Source organism: Colossoma macropomum, unplaced genomic scaffold, assembly GCF_904425465.1.
Source record: "Colossoma macropomum unplaced genomic scaffold, Colossoma_macropomum, whole genome shotgun sequence".
Taxonomy (NCBI): domain Eukaryota; kingdom Metazoa; phylum Chordata; class Actinopteri; order Characiformes; family Serrasalmidae; genus Colossoma; species Colossoma macropomum.
Window position 1 is genome coordinate 13040341 of NW_023494801.1, and position 21761 is coordinate 13062101.

At 37.9% G+C, this 21761-nt stretch overlaps 1 protein-coding gene across 1 annotated transcript; it reads right to left on the bottom strand.

Moving 5' to 3' along the window:
• Window positions 1-13415: 13415 nt before the first annotated feature.
• Window positions 13416-15580, bottom strand: hoxb1a (homeobox B1a). Its single transcript, XM_036589980.1, has 2 exons — window positions 14641-15580; window positions 13416-13832 (listed from the first exon to the last, which is right to left on the bottom strand). Exons 1-2 carry the CDS (start codon window positions 15266-15268, stop codon window positions 13516-13518), a joined length of 945 nt encoding a protein of 314 aa, XP_036445873.1. The 5' UTR covers window positions 15269-15580; the 3' UTR covers window positions 13416-13515.
• Between the last annotated feature and the right edge of the window lie 6181 nt (window positions 15581-21761).

Here is a 21761-nt window from a genome sequence, read left to right on the forward strand (position 1 = left end):
AGTAAAACAAACAAGTTATTATCAGAACAGAGTATGTGCACACATAGAGAAGAGGTGATTAAGTAGAATAGCAAGCTTTGCTTTACATTGGTTGTGCTGTGCAGTGTTTGGTACAGCAGGTGGATCCATCAGGGTTGTCATTTTCCTGCCAAATTGGGCTAGTTTGAAAATGCAGCAGATTTTGGGGTGGATATTTTTGATAAACTTGACAATCTACCACATGAAGCACACAAAGAAATTACAGAAAATCTGTGGAGTATCTTTACAGGTATGACAGCCAATGTTAACCAGTAAGAGATACGTGTTAATAAAACTGAAAATTGGAGCTGAAGGAGTGACCATCATGACTGATATTCTAAATGTTGGTATATTGCTGTGGAAAGTTTTGTCGGGAGGAATAAAATGTTAAAGAAACATCATGTTAAGAGGCACAAATTCATTTTCTAGCATTCAGTATATGGTAGATAGCTGGTAAGCAGCACTAAGTTGCCTGAAACTCTTCTCTGAATTTTATTTATATATTTATTCATTTTTACAACTCAACCACTGTATGTAACAAAAAAATACTGACCTAAATCTCATGTTGGGCATTTTCTGTTCTCTTTCCTCACCCCATGAATGGTCCAAATTCTTCCTCTTTGCTGTTTAATATCTGTATTTTTTAGACAAAACTTTATGCAGAGAGCAACATAAGCAAAATGTTGGCATTCTGTATCTTTCATCTACCACCATAAAATCTTTACTTCAGCGTAACTGAATAACTTAATTTGCACAGTCTGCCATGCAGCCAAAAACTTATTTTCAGCATCTCAGTACAGTGTGATATTAAATGAACAATAAATGTATAAGAGTGTTGGTATCACATTCTACAGCATTTAGTTGCATGATATTAGTTATTTTGGTAGTCTATAAGAGGAAAGAACAGAAGAATTTAAACACAAGGACACACATGATCACTCAGGTTGTCAACATTTGATGTTGACACACACACACACACACACACACACATGTATTTCTAGATATGCTTAAGTTTCTTTTCTGTCCAACCTGTCCTCAGCAGCTCATCTGGATCTCGAAATATTGCACCCTTGCATACACACTCCCATCTCTTCACCCCCTGCTGAGGTTCCTGACAGTCCTGAAGGGTCACATGCACCATAACACAGGAAGGGGGTCCGGCTGATGAGTCCTCTCAGTTCTGGAATCTCACTATGCACACACACATACACACACATAACCGTTTCTCCCACTGAGGTAACTGATCAAAGTCTGAAATAATATTGAAACAATGACTGCAATCAATGTGTAGGTAGACATTGAACCTCCCCATAACTAAAATGGCAACTCCAGTGTTGAGAGGTTTAGCGTGACATAAAAATTCCAAATTTGCTGCAGTTGCAATACATTACATTATCAACCGTCTTGTGTTAGCAGACTTTTCTAGTTAGAAAATCTGACCTAATAACACAGAGCTTGTGTGCCGTAGATGACTGTAGATCCTGTAGATGAGTTAGACCAATCAAAAGCAGCCAAGCACCCATATGCCGTATACATGACAACCACAGAAAACTACTAATCTGGCACACTGCATTCAGTGTTCCGGTTGGTCAGAAAAATTGCAGTTATATATTTTCCCAAATTGCTCAGCTCTAATGGCAGGTTTTAAGCAGGCATGGCCAATGTACCAGAAACACTCAATACTGAGGTGAATAATCGGTACATTCATTTTTCACTTCTTTGTTTAAAAACCAGAGTGAATGTTTACCAAGTTGTGTTTCCGTGGGCTTCATTCATCTCTGTATCTGTAGCTAGAATGCACTAAAAAAACACCATAAATTTAAATCTTATTTAAGAGTTTAATACTGGGGATGACTTTCAAGCCAAAAGGTGTCAAAAAGGTTCTTTGGAATGATGTCAGTGGGTTACAAAAGTCTGAGACCACATTCAAAATATTGGATTTTTTGTTTATGTAAGCCTGAACAAAAATGTTTAGAATTCTGAGAAGAAAAGTGAAATGAAGAAGAAATGTTCATATCTTGCATTATTTCAAATTTGCAATTCAAATGTTAAGGCTTTTGTACGAAAAGGTCTTTTTTGGTCCTGTGGCTTCCATTGACGCATGTGTAAAGATGAGTCTCAGGTGGATTTGATCTACTCATCAGAGGATTTTGGACAAATGTGTCAAGTCCATGCCAGCTTAAGTGCACCCTGTCATTAAAGCAAAAGGAGGTACCAAATACTACTAAATTCTGAAATTCAGAGTTTTTCCTATAACATATAATGTATGTCAAACCATGCCAAGAAACATTTAGGAACCTTTATTTTAAAAGTGCAGTTCAAAGAGGTCTTTGAACTACACTCTAAAATGTGGTCTGATTTTGCCCAGATGCTCTAAAACTTGTGCCAGTTGATGTTGCTGATCAGACCCACCATGATCAGGAACATCAGGGCTTCTGAGCGTGTCCTGAGCGTTAAAGATGAGTTGGCGGTGCAGGCGGTGAGACAGTGAGGGGAAGATGTAGAGAGCAGCAGAAGAGTTTGCGTGTTATTCTTGGCAAGAAGCAGAGGACAAAAGCTAAGAGCGGAAGAAAGAGGGAGGAGGGGTCGTCACGGATACCAACCAAACACACTGCAGGGGGAAAACATGGCAGTCAGTCAATCGTCCGCCTGCGGCATCACACTTCTCTCTCTAAACCACTGGGCCTCACTCTTTTCCCTTTAAACCACTTGGCCTCTCTCTCTGTGTCTCTCTGTCTATCTCTTGCTCTCTCTCTCTCACTCACTCTTTTCCCCTTTCTTCTCCACATTTGTGTATGTTCTGGAAACATTTTTTTTTATATTTCTTTGTACAGACACATATTTATTGAGGGTTTTTGAGTAAGGTGCTATTCTAGTACTAGGCTCAAATCTTCGAAACTTTATAGCTGAAAACCTTGCGTCTCCAAAATGGTGACTTTACAGGAAAAGGAAAAAACCTAGTTTACTTCTAATGTAAGTCAATGGAACCAGACTTTTTTCCAAGTCATTGTGGGCCATTTCTATTGGTCCATTGTTCATTAAATTTATACACAATATAAACGCCATCAGGCGTTTTCAGATTATGTCAAAAACTGAAAAACGGCAAAAATGGAGACACAAGGTTTTTTCCGAATATGTGTGTGTGTGTGTATATATATATATATATATATATATATACACACACACACACACACACAGACACATATTAATCATAAAGACGCAGCAACAAAAACACTGTTCAATTCTAAGTGATGTTGGAAAATAGTATTGTAAAAAAGTATTGTGATTGCATAAAAGCACACGTCAAAAAAAATGTATTCATTTATTACCTTTTAAAATGTACGTTAGCCTGGCTATTGTCAAATTTTGCTTTTATTAAACTCCAGATAATAATTGAGCAGATTTCTGTTTCTGTTATGTTGGCTTACTCACTTCCTCATAAAAGTTCAACAAACTCAACATTTAAAGGCAAAGTAACTTATTATTTTATGTTAAAACTACCTTGCTGACGAAAAACCTCCTTGCTGTTGTCAGGATACCTTTTTGTAACAAATCTGGCCTTTGCCTGACTCTTTCTCCCTCTAAGTGGGTTGGAAACCTTTTTAATGGAGTTCACTACCCCTGACCCATCATGCATGTCAGACTGTTGTCTCCTAACATATATGCACCCACAGGGCACACATATGCATTGATGGACTCACTACATATCCGTACACCAAGCTTGCTTTTAAACCACATTCGAGATTTAAACACTTGAATCAACCATTGCTGAAAACTACAATGCACTATTTTATACAATAAACAGAAAAGGAGTTCCTTTCAGAAGTTAATATTTATTGATTGCCTTAATATTTATTATTTTATGGACTGTTTTGCTTTGAACATTGTGGAAATAATTTCTGCACTCTAAAAAAAATGTTTCAACTTAAATAGTAACAATTGCATTAAAATTTTGAGGCCATTGAATATTGAACATTAACAATAATTGAACACAGTATGACACAGCTGACGTTTGCCATTATAAATCTTTCACTATAATTATTAAATTCTCTTAAATTTTTTATATTTTAATAAATAAATGGGTGTATTTTCGCCATTTTAATTCTTTGACTCCTATATACAGTATTGTGCAAATGTCAAAGACCACCTTTCATTTATTTAACTTCCAATCAATACAGCCAATATATTCAAGCTATTAATTTTTTAGGATATATTTCTGAGGAGATTAGATATAAGATAATTCACTTGCATAAAGAAGGGGAAAGTCAAAGGAAAACAATTAAAAACCGTGAGTTTACAAAAATATATCAGGAAAATGGGCCTCCTAACAACAGTGCATTACCTGGTGAACCACCAAAACTGTCCCTATTAGATAAACAATACTAAAATCTTTTATCTTTGAGAAAGAGGAGAAAATCAAGCTCCACTCTTGCTTCAGATCCATCCGTCTTTCCACTGTAAGAAGACAACTTAGTACTATGGGTCTGAAAGGATGTATGTTAAGACGCTGTTGCAGAAAAAATAAAAGAAGACCTTTTGCAAATCAAGCCAAGAAGCAGCTGGTGTTCTCAGAACAATTGACTGACCACTGCATTTGTTCAACGTTCTTTGGATCATGAAAAGCAGAAAATGCAACCAACTTGTAAGACTGAACTTTGGAGGTGTGGAAAAAATTATCCCTGCAGATTTCTTCAAAACATACTGAAAGCAAGTGATCCAAAAAGAATGGAAGCTGTGATAAGGGCAAAAGGTGGATATTTAGTTCTTGAGGCTTTTGTAATCAAAAATGAGTAAATAAAATAAAGGGTGGTCTCTGACTTTTGCACAGTACTGCATTAAAAAAGATATTCATACCAAGAACATTGGAGATACACACCAAATAATTTATTTTATTAGAAAAGGCCTTTTGCGTTGGTGTTTTCCTCTAATTCAGCATCATTGGAAAGTGCAATGACATGAAAGGGATCTAATAACTGCTGGCTAAAATGAGGGTTTTTATTAGTTCATAATGTTCTCAGGCTTCTTTCCTTTAGAAATATAAAGAGCGAGTGTCAACATGCTATGTTAGCTTGAGGTAAATAAGACCATTGTGCTGCCTGTACTCGACACTGCTGTGTGTTTGTGTGTACAGAGTGGGACTCCTCCTATTTAAATCCACCTGGAATCAAGACAAGGGGTCAATGAACGTACCATCCCAGCCATTCAGCAGTGCTGTGCACTACAAATTCTGGTGCTCAGTTTACTTGAGGGAGGGGGAAGGGTGGGGTGGACTTGTCTCACTTTTACCAAGCAAACTTGCAAGCATGATTAATGGTAACTACTCTGATGGTGGTATGCAGAATGAGGCAGGGTTCAAACATGAAAAAAGTCCATTTGAACTCTCTTAAAAATAAAGGTGCCACAAAAGGTCCGTTGGGTGATGCCACAGAAGAACCACTTTTGTTTCCCTGGAGGTTCTATGACAATTGAAGGGTTCCTTCAAGAACCTTTGTGTTATGTGGAGGTTCTTTAAACTTTACAAAAGGTTCTTCTCTCTCTCTCTCTCTCTCTCTCTCTCTCTCTCTCTCATACACACACACACACACACACACACACACATCTCCTTTACAAAAAGTACACTGTTAGAAATAAAGGTTCTGTGCTGGTACATTTTTCATTCATCAAAGTACAAACAATGTAAATGTACCCTCAAAGATACAACAGTGATTTTAAGGTCTAATTGTGTATCTTAAATACGTTTTTCCAGGTGAAAAGTACATATTTCTACCTTTTCATAACCTAATGTTTTAAAACAGAACTATAAAATAAAAAGGCTGGAGACGAGACGATGTGTGAGGAGTCTATACAACAGAAAATATCATTTTAATGGATTATGGTACAATTATGTTCCCTGACTAAAGGTACTGAGACTGAGGCCTTGAGGGTACCACCCCAGTGACATAAGGAGTACTGCCCCAGTGACAGTTTACTACCTGTATTTCTGAGAGTGTCGTTCCCTAAAGAATCATCCAAAGATTTTTTAGGGACTAAAAGAGGTTTTTCTGTGGCATTGTGCACAGAACTCTTTTCGGCACCTTTCTTTGAAGGAAAGGGGGACTGAAGAGTAACTTTATTAACAAAAAACGTCTTAATGTATTTCATCTCAAATTCACTTATTCTGCTAATTTCAATTATTTTTCATAATTATTACATCATTAAATAGTTGAAATGTGAACAAAGTCTTTCAGGGTGGTTTAATGTGAAATTATCCATTCTAGAGAAACTTGCCAGGTCAGAATTGTTCATAGTACTGGTGGTAGGAGCCAGACGCCTGTAGAGTTAAATGCCTCTAACAAAACGTTATTACATAAAATGGTAACAAATATATTGCTAATACCTGAGGTATTGTTTTCTAGTAGTTTTTAGACCTGAAACTTTTTTTAATCCATGCATGGTGGAGAAGTACATTTGCAGAGCAAAATGGTGCCAAAAAATATTTTTCTTCTTTTCCCACATTAAATGTTCTTTTACTATTATCAGTATTACATATTAATATTGTGAGAACGATTTAGTTATGCGTTTTTTTAACTGATGGAATCTCTCTTAATGCTCACCTGGACATCAACTTAAGCTTGCAAAGCTTGAGGTCATGTAGAGTGAAAAGCTAAAATTAGCGTGTGTTTAAGCTTCAGTTACTGATGTAGATGCCTGACAGCGTTACAGCTAGTTGAGGTTACTGTGTTGGCTCGGGGCTCCGCTGATTAATAGTGCTGTAGAGCTCAGTGCAGTTATTGAGCAGTTCTGTTAGTCTCTGATTGTGTCGTTTTGAAGTAGGTGCTGAAACAGCGCCACGAAAAGCCAAATGCATTTTCACAGATCAAGGCTGAGATTTAGCAATGACACGCTGGCCTATTAATAATGGACACTTCATTTCCTGGCTATGTGTACATGACTTCTAATGTGTCTTGCACTGTTCTGTATTATTTAATAGGCTAAATGCTTCTGGATTTCGGCTGCCTCTCCTGCCAGTCAGCCTGCTGCCTTTTCCTCTGGCGTTCCTCATGCGTTTAGGAGCGAAGGAATTTTTTTGTCAGATAACCTTTTGCTCTGAATTCACCCAAGAATGTGAGAAGACGCAGAAGTCGGCCTGTTTTTGTGCTCCTTCTCACCAGTTCGTACAATTTTTTTTCTTTATGGTGTAACGTAAATCTTTATTTACCACGAAGTTCAAGATCAGAAGTGCTTGAACAGTAATTGCCGTAGTCTTTCAGGTTACATAGTTAAATACAGTTAAAGGCAGTGTTTTTTGAAGTTGTTTTTCTAAAGGAGTAACTCTTAATCGCTTAATTAATGGTATATATTGGTCAATGCACAGTTAGTGATTGTTTTAAGCCATACAAGAATCGTTTTTTTGCAGATATTCTTTTCAGGTTCTTTTCATATATTTTATTTTTATGTTAAATTGTCACTTTCAGCAGATTGCTGTCCAGTTTGCATCTCACTACATTCCAGGATGTTGTGCGTGCGGCTGGTCAGCGCGGGGTCATGGTGAGGTCACCGCCATTTTTAACACATTCAGCTGGAAGACGTTTGCCGGCCACTGAATGAGTAGAGATACTTTATCATTATTATTATTATTATTATTATTATTATTATTATTGATAAATTATGAAGAAATTTCTCTTCCACCATCTGTATATGTGGACAGCATTAGCCAGAGAGTATACAGGATGTAAGATTAAAGTATCATTTATTTTTACCAAAAGTCTGTACATTATTATAGTAGACTTTGTTTAATGGAAGCATGTATATTATTATTATTATTATTATTATTATTATTATTATTATTACTCGGCATTTTTTCAAATGGCTAATGTATGCTAGCATTTTTAGAAGGCCTGTTTAGAAACATGTGTTCGTTTTTAGTGTTTCAGATTATTCAGTCTGAACGAACATTTTATTGTAATGAATAATTAGCAGCCCGAAACGAGCCTCCCAAAGCGCGCTCACACCCGACAGTGCTGCAAATAAGATTAATGTCTTTTGGCTCTGTTCTCCGAGAAAAGCTTTGTATTTTATTATTTTTATTTTTTATTTATTTATTTTTTTTTGAAGGAAAGTCAAACGGGTTCAATAATAATTCAAATTATGTTTATGTTTCACATATCAAAGAGTGAAAGTTTGCATGCAGCGTTTAAACTATTACCAACAAAAAGACAAGTATAAAAATAGACCTTTGACATAAGTGACATTATTTTAGGTCACTTATTTTTTCATAAAGTTTCGAATGGTAACTTTGAACATGTGTGTCGGGTATATATCCCAAAACCAAACTATTTTGGACACACACACACACACACACACACACAAACCCACACACACACATATATATGTGTGTGTGTGTGTGTGTGTCCAAAATAGTTTGGTATAAAAAATTATATATGTATTTATTTTTTTGTATAATGAAGATAAAAAAGATATATATTGACTATTTATCAGAAGCACAATAGCTTACAAAGTGTAAAAAAATAAGGGAAAATCTGTGTAAAATCTCTTCTGTTGTTTGAGACGCTCAGCATTTTAATTTCCGAACACAGACATTGGGAATGGACAGAGGGGGAGCTGGAGAGGGAGCGAGATAAGAAAGGTGAGCAGGGCGAGGTGAAGACCGGAGTGGCGCTGAGGGGAGAGACCTGCGTTTGACCCCGCTGAGATGGGAGCTCGCGGCAGCTCCTCTCAGGCTGCCCCTCTACGCCTCTCCAGAATTAATTTGGTGCTGAACTCTCGGTGAACCGCGGCCGCGGAGAGCGGCCCTGGCAGGCCGGAGCTGTTTGAGGCCGGGGCCCGGGGCAAAGCCATCCGCCTGTGCAAATATTGAGGCAGTCCGTCAGAGGGTCGGGGGATGAAATGGACCTGTCAAGTCCGCGTAAACTTTGAGGAAGAGGTGAGGCCACGAGAGAGAGAGCGCGAGGAAAAAAAAACCTTTGGCAAAGTCGTTTCCTCAAATGTTGGTGAAAAAGACCCCCAAAACCTGTCCGACCTCCTAACACTCTTCCCCTCTTTCCCCGCACCCTCTTGTCAGCACCCTCAGAGTCGTTCCCCTCGAACCTTTCACCGGAGCTCTCCAGCCTCGCAGGGCTCGGATACGAAGCAAAAGGCCACGGGACTTTAATATGATGTCTAATTTTAAGAAAGAACCGTGGCTTCCTGGGCTGTGCGCGCGTGCGTGCGTGTACTCGTTGGATGGGATTCTTTCAGGTTGAACTCATCGGGTAACCCCCCTCAGACTTCTGTTTTTCCTCACATAACTCACTCCCTCAGGATCAGGTTCTTCTGGCCTTTTTGTGTTGATTAAAGTTTTTGTTTCTGTGAGATGTGAACGCGGAAAATTCGAATTAAAATAAAAGTATGTTGCTCACAATCAGTTCCACCCGCTAATAAAGGAAGAAATATAGACTGCCCTGATTCCACATTAAGAAAGTATATCACGTCATCCCAGTTACTGCAGCAATTGTGTTTATTTAATATGATAATTTAGAAACAATATTTTAAAGTATTGGAATCAAGTAAAATTCAAACACTAGATTTTTTTTTTCCTCAAAAAGTAAAATTAAAATATTCATCCTGCACACTTTGAGTTTATTCAATTAAAATCAAAATACATTTACTCAATTACAAAGTATGAATTAAACTGTTAATAAATTTGTACTAAGAACTTAAGGTTTGAACTTTTTCTGTATAAAGGTCAAAAAAGTTTTGAGCTTTACCATTTAATTTTAGGCCAAAAGTGCATCAAAAAGAGAAGAAAAGATCTTAATAAACGCCACTTCCTGTGCTGATGGGTGTACTAATAAGTTCAGCAGCAGTTCTAGAGTGAACTTGGTACTTAAGTGCACTGTTAAAAAGATGGCTCTTCAAGGGTTCTTTAGTAAAGACAATGGTTCTATATGTAACCATGAACACTCAAAGAACCAATGTATGCTTAAATTGTTCTTTGCATGGTGTAATCCTTTTTCAGATTGATGGAGAATGTGTTATATATGGTTCTGTGTAGAACTTTTTTGAAAATTATTCTACATAGCAACAAATAGGGATCTTCTATTATAACATGCTTGACATCATAACAATAGCAGAACACTTGGTGCTATATAGAACCATTTTCAAAAAGGTTCTACAAAAGAAATCATATAAAAAAATATTATCCATCAATCTGAAGAACCATTTCACCATGCAGAACCATTTAAGTATGCAAATGGTTGTTGGAGTGCTCATGGTTCTATAGAACCCTTGAAGAACCATCTTTTGTAAGAGTGTAGTGTTTTGGCCTTAAACTTTTGTACTCACACTTTAGCTGTTTTTGAAAAGATAGTTTTAGTTTTAATTGAGTTATTATTTCACAGAACTAACAATACTTTCACTTGTTTATGGGTTTACCAACCTTTGTTAAACCCCTATAAACATAACCACCCATCCTGTAGGACCTCCTGGATAAATGATAGAAGGAATCAAGGGCTAATCATTAAACTACAGTCCCTTTAAAATGAAAAAAAAAATGCTGAGGTTAAGCGGTAATGAGTTTAACTCATTCTAGCAGGTTGACCACATTAGCATTTGCTCATGATGATGCTTGTTTTCCATTATTTTAGATGGTGTCCCAAAGTCTATAAAACTGTCTGAATACATCGGAGTTAATTAGGCCTAATAGCAGTTTTATGCTGGAAAGAACTGTTCTTGCTAGTTTGTACAATAGGCTAATAAACACATCGTGGCGTGTATGAGGGCGGTTAGCTTCAAGATCCTTTAATAGGCTATTCGCTTTAGCCACAGTCCAAAGCACTGGAAGGTGCAAACAAACTGTACCTTTGCTACAGTGCATATTTCAGTTGTTTTAGAATGAAAGAAAGAGAACGTAGTGGTCAGTGTGGAAAAGTCCACATGTGGAAGAGTTCACTTAAAGTTAAGGGTGACCTCTGGTTAAACCCGCCACTGTGTGCGTTGGGCTGCTTTGCGTTTCAATGCAAGCTCGCGATGGTGACCGCAGGGAACAGCGGGTTTGATCAAAGGCCGTTTTGGGGGGTACAGGACAAACGCCCTGAACAGCGTGACTGAAATCCACACCAACTGCGCTAGCAGATGGTCAGGAAAGACTTTTTCTGGGGAATCCTAGGATAAGACGTAGAGTTATGATTTAAGACAGTTTGTCCTATGAAGTTGTGTTATGAGACACCCATACTACGCCCTCTCACACTAGTGTTCAATGCTGAAGATAAATAGCATGTTAAACGTTTTACAACTAATTGGTAGCATGAATTGTGAGCTATTCAGACAGGCCACAAAATTATCAGTCTTTTAGACCTATTGTGTTGTGGTGTCATGCTGACTGGCTTGCAGCATTTTATTCCGCAAGGCAACCACCCAGGGAGTGGATAGACGCAAAAAAAGGATTCAGAAAGGTTCATAAATGGTTCTTGCGTAGGATGTGTGGTTCTAAGAAAGAAAAAAAAAATATTTGTAGCTAGAAAATTATATATATATATATATATATATATATATATACATTTTGCAAAAGGTTTTTCACACTCATTTGCAAAACCATTAAAAACTTCTTTATGCAATTAAAAAGTCTTTTTAGTACTTGTATTTTCAACAATGTGCATTTATTTTTTTTAGTAAATGATCTATTTATGCTCCTCATTTTACAACCAAGTGTCTTTGAATTGTCAAAATCTGCTCATTAATCTGGGGTTGGTTTCTATTATTCAGCAATTAGGCACCATTTAATCTGCGCCTGTTTTGAAGATGCTATTCTTGTAGCAACCTATTATGTTTATATGGGTCCAAATGTAAGATTTATGCCTGAGAAATATAGTCCTAAATCTAAGTTACAGGTCACACAGTGGAGCTTTAGGCATTTAGTATACATCACATCAGATTTACGACTTCAAATAGGTGTTCCTAGTAACTCAGAGTGGCCTTTTCTTATTACCCTAGCTTAGCACTGGACATTGAATATGTTTAACTTTAAATCAGAGCAGGTTTGCTGCAGTAAACGCCACTGAAACAACTCGTTTGGGAGAGTTTGTTTACATGTTTAGAGATCGCAGAGGTAAAAGGGTCAGCTTGAGCCACCCGGGAAGTATAGCAACATTCCTCACTGAGAACAACAGTACTGACTGGTGGTCGCTTTCTAGCTCTATCCCAGTACAGGCAGACCCATATAGACCCGTTTGCCTTTTCACGAAGTGAAGGCAGATTGATGCCCAAGACAAAGGAGAACACGAGGCAAGGACGAAGCATTGATCAAGTGTCATAAAAATGCAGGATAAAGTTGTTTAAATAATGTATAAGAGTATTTCAAGCATACATTGAATGTGTGTGTATATATATATATATATATATATATATATATATATATATATATATATATATATATATATAAACCTTGAAAGCAAGAACCGTAACTACCTTAAATTGTCTTCATCAAATAGTAAGACACTTTAAAAAGTTTTAAGCTAACTCAGTTACTTACATTTTTTTAAGTTAAAACATCAAATTAAACAGTAGCCTTCTCTCTTAAATGACGAAGAAACGAGGTACAAAATATTACAACACATTACAAAATTATGAAAAATGTTTACGGAACCAAAAAACTGTAAAATACTTTTATTATTATTATTTGAGGTAGATACACAGTTGAAATAGTACTTTCATTAAATCAGACAGACATAAACTAATAAAACTCAGCCAGTCTGTGTTTACACGATAAAATAAAAATATATATATCAATTTCTAAAACCGTTCTGAAAACAAAAAGCACATTAAAACCCTGTATTTTTTCCTAAACAAATGAACGCTACAATTTTCAAAATAAATCTGTCCGTGACATGAAGTCGAAATAGGCCCGCTGAATCCAGCACTCCAAGATATGATAAAAAGAGTACATTACACTTTGCTTCTGGTTGCAATTTTAAGTTAAACACTGAAAAAGGAATTAGAAGAACAACATTCATTCGCATGGAGGGGAAATCTTCAGCAGATTCCCGATGTGAGGGGCATTACTGGAGTTGAGGCCTGTACCCTGTAACCGCGTAGTGCAAACGGTCAGATTAACCTTTATAACATAGCTAGGCCAACTATTCACAATCAATTCTCAAACTTTCATCTAAATCACAAAAAAAATCACAATAGCACAACAAAAGTCTTTCTTTTTGCCCTTATAGGCTCCCTGTAGTCGAAAGGCCCATTTAGAGATTTGTAAACATGCTGAAAGTGCACTGTCTTGGAGGAAACCCTGAATTACTTAGTTCGCCTTAGCGCTGTAGAAGTGGTTCTGAAACTTCGAACTAGTCAGAATGATTCCACTTCTGTGGTGGTTAATTTTCCCACAGTTCAACACATAAAATATACAAGCCATGTGGACGAAGTTCTGGGCACAGTTTGGAATGTTTAGAAGACATGATTTTGTAATTTATAGCTCGTCAGTTGATTTAGTGCATTAAGTTCTGCCTTTTTCATGCGTTAAGCCTCAGGACTTGGGGACGCGCCTGGAGATGTGGATGTGGAATGGTCCGAGTTCTCTTCGAAGTCTTTAGACGCGGTGGACGAGGCTGGGGCGAGGCCCTCCTTTTCGCGCTTCTTCTGCTTCATTCGCCGGTTCTGGAACCAAATCTTCACTTGGGTCTCGTTCAGCTCGAGCGTGGCGGCGATTTCAACGCGCCGCGCACGCGTGAGATATTTGCTGAAGTGGAATTCCTTCTCGAGCTCGGTGAGCTGCTTCGTGGTGAAGTTCGTCCGGATTGTGTTTTGGGGGCCCAGTCCAAACTCGGCCACTTTTGCTGTAGAAAAAAGATTCAAAAGAGTTTAACACATTTTAAACAACATAACAGGCTATTTATAGTGGACAGTGTGTTTTCCTTTTCCAGAAAACATAGTGTGGATAGTGAAGAGGTTAAAAAGCACGTGTAGACACATATGTGTGTTGCTTAGGAGCCAACATTTCAACCGGGGTGAATAACTCATGGTGACATAGTCTTGATAACCTCCGTGTTTACTTATGTTATCAATTTTGAGTGAGTACACAGCAGGACACATCCATGCGCGCGATGTATGTAATTCAGTATCCCCCAAAGATGCTTTTATGACTACTCTATTTGTACAGTAAGTCAAAATGGTGGTCCCCGTGCGTAAGAGGTGGTGTTTTAAATCGTTGTTAGACAGCCTTGGACAGGGTTGCGGAGGAAAGCCTAAGAACACAATGGAGGCCAACGAAAACGAATGGAGCACAGCAAGAGCCGGGGACAAGCTAAAGATAACAAAGTTGGGACATTTCCTAGGGCGTAAGAAAGCATGTCTGTTCGACGCATTAGCGCGAGGGGAGACGGGCAGAGAGTGCAAGCAAGGCTTTTGGACAAGCTTTTTACTCTGAGATAGCGCTATGTGGATCAAAGATATGGAAAGGGAGAAAAAAGCTTTCTGAATCTCTTATTCCTTCCATTATGTGGAGGCCTTCGCCATAAGTTGGCGCAAATTCAGCAAAATGGAACATATTAACTGTAAGTCAGATAATAGTTTCGTAAAGAATCGCTCACAGTGATTAATTTCTAACGATTGCGATCTAGGAGGAATAAACGAAAGCCAACCCACCAGTTTTAGGAGGGTTCCTTTTGACTTTCATCCAGTCGAAGGTCTTCCCTGGTATTTGATCCGAGTCTCTCTCTTTTTCTTGGCAGGATGATAGGTCGGCGTATGTGCCCTGGTTATAGAGTCGTTGGTGGTCTTGGCCCTCGAGGCCGTGATATTGATATGGCGCCGCTGGAACTGCACCCTGCGTCCCGCAGTACGCACCAGCCAGGGACCCATAATTAGGCCCCACGTTTGGAGCAATAAAGCCTGTAGACTGATAATACATCCCATCCTGGTCATGGTTCATGACGTACTGGTGATGACTATAGTCCTGGTTGGCAGAGGCCTGCGCTCCATAGCCTGTGGTTCCTGTGCCACCATAAGACAGGCCCATGCCGTTGTGTGGAGTTTGGTGCTGGTGATGCGCGTAGCCTCCGCCATGGTGCTGATGTTGTGCCATGGCCGGCGACGCACTTCCCCCTACGTAAAGTCGTCCATCAGTGTTATAGCTGTCACTTGCTTGAGCGGACTGGTAGGGGCCCGAGAAAGCCTGATCCAAGTGATGGTATCCTGACTTGGACGAGTAGCTGTTGGTCCCCCGGTTACAAATCGTGTACTCCAAAAAAGAGTTCATTCTGGAATTGTCCATGCGCAGCTGATGGCGAAGGGGGAACCTGGGAGTTTGGGATTGCCTATCCTGCGACCTCGCAGCAGTGTTTCATGAGGGGAAAGGGGGAACGCTTACCTCCAGTGTATTTGCCCGTGCTTCCCTATAACACATCTTTACCTCAGCTGCTGGTCACGTGAGCCGTCACGGCGCCAATGGTGAGGGGACCTCCAGAAGTTTGTCAGCGCACGGCGACCATCCATCACGCGCTTGACATTTGCATGACAAAGGCACTTCAATCAAACTGGCCCATCAATCTGATAACAGCACGAATATGTCAAACCCCGCGTGAAAGACTGGGCTGAAAGAGAGAAAGAGAAACGAAGAAAGGGAGTTACAAATGTTCTTTTGAGATTTTAAGCCTTCTTCCCGTCTTTTCTCTTAGGTCTCCTTACTAGAGTGCAATGCGTTTAGCTCAGCTGCTAGATGCTATTTTCTTCTCTCTTTACTGTAGAAAGCTGAAGTGCAGCGTCTTATGCGATGCCACTTATTTCCTGCTCTTATACTGACTTCACATAAGGTTTATACAGAGTTCAGTATCTGCATTCAGGTTTGAAATCCATTTAACACTCGAATTGGAAGTGACGCCATCGTTTTCAGATCGGTCCGGGTAGGCTTTGGGCCTATCTAATTGAATCAGTGGACTGATCTGTTACCAAAACGAGGTTAGGCAGACAGCAAGCCTTCTGTTGAGTCCGGACCAACAGGAAAAGAGCGTGGAACGAGTTTCTCCCACGTAGCCTCAGCACATAACTATGTGGAGCCTTCATTTTTGCGTCTATATGGAGTATGATGTCTGGTGAATTGGCTCAAAGACATTTATTTTAGTTGATGTACACTCGAACCACTGACTGATCTATCGCGCATCTTCACCAAATACGTCAAACCCAGGCATCTGAGCGCGTTCACACTTTGGGTTACCTGACAGGCGTTGGCGGAGGACATGGAAAGAAGCAAAGGGCTACAGCTAATTATTAATGGGGATGACAATAGTCTAGCAAATCTTCCTCTTCATTAAAAAGGCCCACGCTCAAAGGAGGGGGCTGAAGGATCTCGAATATATTTGCTCGTTGCTACACGGAAAGACAAGAGCAACTAACAATATGACGCCCACAGCAATTTGTTACTTGTCAGGATGTTTACTGCCGTCTCTGGAGAAGGGATGGTCATGCGGGCAAAGGTTCAGAGCTTGTTAGCCAGCCTTTTTCAACTGGTGCTATCTTCTTTCTTAAGTGTGCTGAAAGGTTTTAGTCACCCCCCCTCAAATTTGCCCAGCAGCTCTGTACATCACTGTAACACAGTCTGTTTGTGCATGGTTACATAACTAGTCCACTCACATTCTACATAATAACCTGCTTATTGAGTCCACCCCCCACACGTTTGATAGGTGTCTAGGTCTGTAAATAATGTGTAATTGCATAAATGTAAATATAAAATATAACCACCATCTCTCACCACTGTTTAGATTATGAAGCACCATGGGACATTGTTAGTCTACAATAGGCTTCCATAACAAATGGCAGGCCAGTCTATTTATTGTAGCCAGTAGCAGACTGGAGAACTCTGGGATTTCATTATTCAGATATTATCGAAAGTTTACTGGGATGTGACAAGTGGTAACTTATCAGATGTTGATAAGTTTTGATGTGAGTTAGCCATGTTACTGGCCATAGTAACCTAGTTGAATATTAAACAAATACGAATAAAAAAATGGATAATCGTTAAAAGTCTAACTGTTTGTCTTTATTTCGTCCAAATATATAATAATAATAATAATAATAATAATAATAATAATAATAATAATAATGTACAAATGTATTAGGTACACCAACAGGACACGACGAAAATACCACACATGCAAGTTCGTGACCATTAGCAAGCATATCAACATAAGCCCCAACCCTACTGAAAAAAAACAACAAAAACAACCCCCCCCCCCAAAAAATATACATTTGTACATTATTATTATTATTATTATTATTATTATTATTGTTGTTTTGTTATTATCATTATTATTATTATTATTAGTAGTAGTAGTAGTAGTAAATATAATGATTAACAAATCAATAATAAGCCTAAGACTTAAGTTCGTCAAATACCCAGGGTTCTTATGTCTCAGTTACACTAATGATTTAGTCCTGGAAGTATTATTAAAATTTGCGTTATAATTTATTTAATACATTTTCAAAATACTAGTATACTGATCGTTAATGGTCCAATAATATGATACGTATCATGTGTAGTTCTATGAATGGCAAAAAAAGACTAAACTTTCTAATTACTTACATACATACATACATACATACATACATACATACATACATACATTTTGCATTAATACATAACTATGAATATATAGCCTTCCTTTCATTGTTGGATAAAAAGGCCACGGTGAATTAGGTTTAAATCGTTGGTTTAAAGCCTTTTAAATAGTTTCAAATAGATCGTTTGCTAGACAATGACGAGACGAAACGAACCTAACGACACGGCTAATTCCGTCAGCAGTAGCTAGGCTTCGACCTGTTGGCTACGTATTTTGTCCGCCTGGCGGTGTGAATGTGCGGGAACAAGAGCAGCAGGCGCTTCACAGCGAGGCGTGCCGTCTCTTCTTAATGCGCACTCTTGCGGTACCATGGCGAGTTGCTTGCTAGAATTAGCTAGCCTAGTTTTGCGGCATAAAGCGTAAGAAGGCATACCAGTTCAACGCATTCTCGCATGACACCTATTAACCCATCCAGTGTTCAACAGCTAAATTTCTACAAGGAAATGTATATTGTTATACACTGGATGATCCTCAGACAATACATGGTTTAAACATTTTGATTACATGTAATTTTTATACTTTTATTCAAAACTGAAATTGGAGTTTACATTGCTTTGTTAAAAAACACATGACAAAGTTTAGATTTAATATAAAATGTTAAGTGATAAAAACTCACTTTTTAGCTATATCATGTTTGTGCATGGGTATATAACTAGTCCACTCACAGTCTACCAAATAACCTGCTTATTGAATCTACACCCCACACATTTGATAGGTGTCTAGGACATCTATAAATAATGTTTAATAATGTAAATATAAAATATAACCACCATCTCTCACCACTGTTTAGATTATGAAGCACCATGGGACATTGTTAGTCTGCAATAGGCTTCCATAACAAATGGCAGGCCAGTCTATTTATTGTAGCCAGTAGCAGACTGGAGAACTCTGGGATTTCATTATTCAGATATTATCGAAAGTTTACTGGGATGTGACAAGTGGTAACTTATCAGATGTTGATAAGTTTTGATGTGAGTTAGCCATGTTACTGGCCATGGTAACCTAGTTGAATATTAAACAAATACGAAAAAAAACAAATGGATAATCATTAGAAGTCTAACTGTTTCTCTTTATTTCGTCCACATATATATATATATATATATATATATATATATATATATATATATATATGTATAGATATTATATATATATATACAGTTTGTACTCAGGCAAGCTCAGAGAACATATATAGTAGCACTTTCTGTCTGAAATAAATAGGACTAAATAATGGTCTCGAAATTCCAGGACAAATTTTGTCTTGTCAGTCATCCTTACAGCAGAGGCTCTCACAAGCCAACACAGGCACAGTGGTGTAGGCTGCTTTGGCTTTTTATAACCCCAAACTTAAAATGCCTCTGCAGGGTTCTGTGCTTCTGTCTTGTTTTGCAATAGGCCTATAAGGTTTTGTCTCTGCGTTTGCAATGCATTTTAAACATGCCAAAACAAATATTTGTGTTTTAACTCTGGTGTGTAGCCTTTTATCAGACAAATTTTAAATATCACTTTCCTTCATCATGTTGTGAATGCAGAGGAAAAAAACGTTCAATAATCACTTGATGGGTTCTGCTTATAAAATGTCATAGCAGCCATTGGCTTCTGTCATACTGCTAAATAAAACTCTTTGATGGTTGATACAAAGTAGGCAAATTCTAAGAAGCAAGATGTTATGAGCAACTGGAATACATGTTTTGTCTCTGTGTCTTTTATTTTTCTGTTGTCGCACTACATATGGCATTCAGCAAAAATCTATTTTTTAACAAAATGGGTTATGCTTTTCACTGGATGACATAAACATCCAATCAAAATATAACAAATCTAAAGAATTGTTAAGGCTTCATGTAAGGTCAATAGATTCTGCAGAATGCCTACAACAGCATAAAAACAGAATGTATTAAGACACGCAGTATGAAGTTGTGTGCTTTGTTTATGAACTCAGGCCTAATCCTGTGGTGTGGTGGCAAAACAAATACAGCTGAAACAGTGGTATGGTTGGCCCTGAGTTTGCTAACAGAGAACATGATAAACAAACCTATGCTAAATGCCTATGCTAAGTGAACACTTGAATTGTTGGATTGCTCATAATGCAAGTTGAATTTTGATCCAGGTCCAGAAGGCTGGAACATGCATAGTGACCCATTGCATTTGATCAATGAAATCTCAGCCTTTCTAATAACTGTTTATAAGGCTGGCTTTACATGGCAAAAGTTTCACACAGCTACACTGTAAATGTTAATTAGTTGACTTTAAAAAAAAATCATGCAAACTTATTGAGTCAAAAAAATTAAGTGAAGTTATTCAAGTTACTCACTTTAGGTTCAAGCTTAACCCCTTACCAAGCCAAGTTTTATTAGACTCTTCTGTAACCTAAGAAAAGCTCCATTTGTTTGCATTGAAGTCCATGTAGTCAATTAACATTAAGCCTTAGGTAATAAGCTTGGAATGTTAAGGGATCAAATACTTTTGTCACTTATAGTTACTTTATAATTTTCAGTGATCCACACTTCTGCAACAGAGTAAGAGTAACAGTACTTTTTCCTGGTTACTGTCCTGGTTACTCTTGAGTTAGTTAGGTTAACTTGAATATTTTTTTTTTTCTTGTGTAAATGGACTGCTTCATACAGTGACAGGTAGATGGCTTAGATAAGACTGGAATCACCCATTTCTGAGGAATTGTTAAATGCATACTTGCTGTTCTCTTTGCATTCATGGCTCCAGGCGAAACTGGTAAACCTGAACACAAAACACTGTCATAGTGAGAACAACAAACATGTTAAATGCACCCAAACTTCACATTTCACAAACTAAGTATGCTATGACACAAAAATAACATTTTCCAAAGAGAATTATATTTATAAAGCAGAAATATAAGAATTAATTAACAAAAATACATTAACAAAACCACTGGGAAGCTTTTTGAGAAAGATTTTCTTCTGTAGGGCTTGTCCAGATTAACTGATCTTAAGAAGATTTACCTTAGTAACTTAAGGTTATACAAGAAATAGTGTTACTAGATTTGTATTAGTAATTTTAACGAATTAGTAAACCAAAAAAAAAATAAAAATACAGTGTGGTTGCAGGATGTGACTTTCACACTTCATAATATCTGTACAGCTTGTAGTTAACACGAAATAATTCATAGACAATCAAATTCTCATGCAAAACAAATGACTATTCTACTTGTTAGCAAAATTAAAAGCTAGTATTTTTCATATCATTCCTGCTTCTCTTATTTGAGCTAAGATCACATGATAGGCTACAGCAGTCTAACAAAGCAGAAGAAACATGGACACAAGAAGCATTCAAACAGCTGTCAAGTTGGCATTAGCTGGCTAAGTGGTTACCAAGAAACATTGTAGAGACCAGAGACCATCATCTGTTTTATTTTGCTGTGTGTCAGTTAAAATCAATTGGTTAAAATGATACTGTTTGACATTATCACACAATGCTTTAGCTACATTTGACTTCATGAAAACTGTTTCACAAAGTTATAAGATGGTTGCAATTGTTGCAGCAGAGTTTAATGCATGTTTCGAGAGAGCTGCAGAAGGCTTTACATCGGGGATGCTCCGTCCTAGTATTGGAGATCTACCACCCTGCAGAGTTTAGCTCCAGTCCTAATTTAGCACACCTGATCCAGGTAGTGAAGGCCTTCAAGGGTACTTGAATATTAGAGCCAGGTGTGTTGGATGGAAAATCTCCAGGGTGGTAGATCTCCAGGACCAGGATTGGGCACGCCTGCTTTACATTATCTAACGAAGACGAAATTTAACAATATGTAAAGTTCAATCAACTTAAGTTCTGTAAATTTTTAAGCCAGCCTAAGGGCCAGACTTCCTTTCTTTACTCTCATAACTATGTACCTTACAAGATTAAAATATTAATTCACTAATACCTATTGAACACTTAGTAGTACCTACTGAATAATAAGACATAATGATTAATAACTCAATAACAATTCTGAAGTTTAATCAAATACCCAGAGTTTTTATGTCCCAATGGAAAATTCACTTAGTCCATGTCCTGTAAACATCAATTCCCCATTTGCTGAGGAGATTCAAATAGATTCTGGCAACTGCAAGCAGGTCTCTGATTTCAACCAGCTCCAATTCAGGAGTAAGATGCCTTTAACATATTGGTTGACAGAACATAATA

Bases quoted from the DNA above. Each gene is read 5' to 3' on its own strand.
- hoxb1a (XM_036589980.1), bottom strand. From the start codon at position 15,268: ATGGACAATTCCAGAATGAACTCTTTTTTGGAGTACACGATTTGTAAC. The intron at 13,833-14,640 runs GTGGGTTGGCTT...TTTTTTCTACAG, and splicing joins AAGGAACCCTCCTAAAACTG to CAAAAGTGGCCGAGTTTGGA.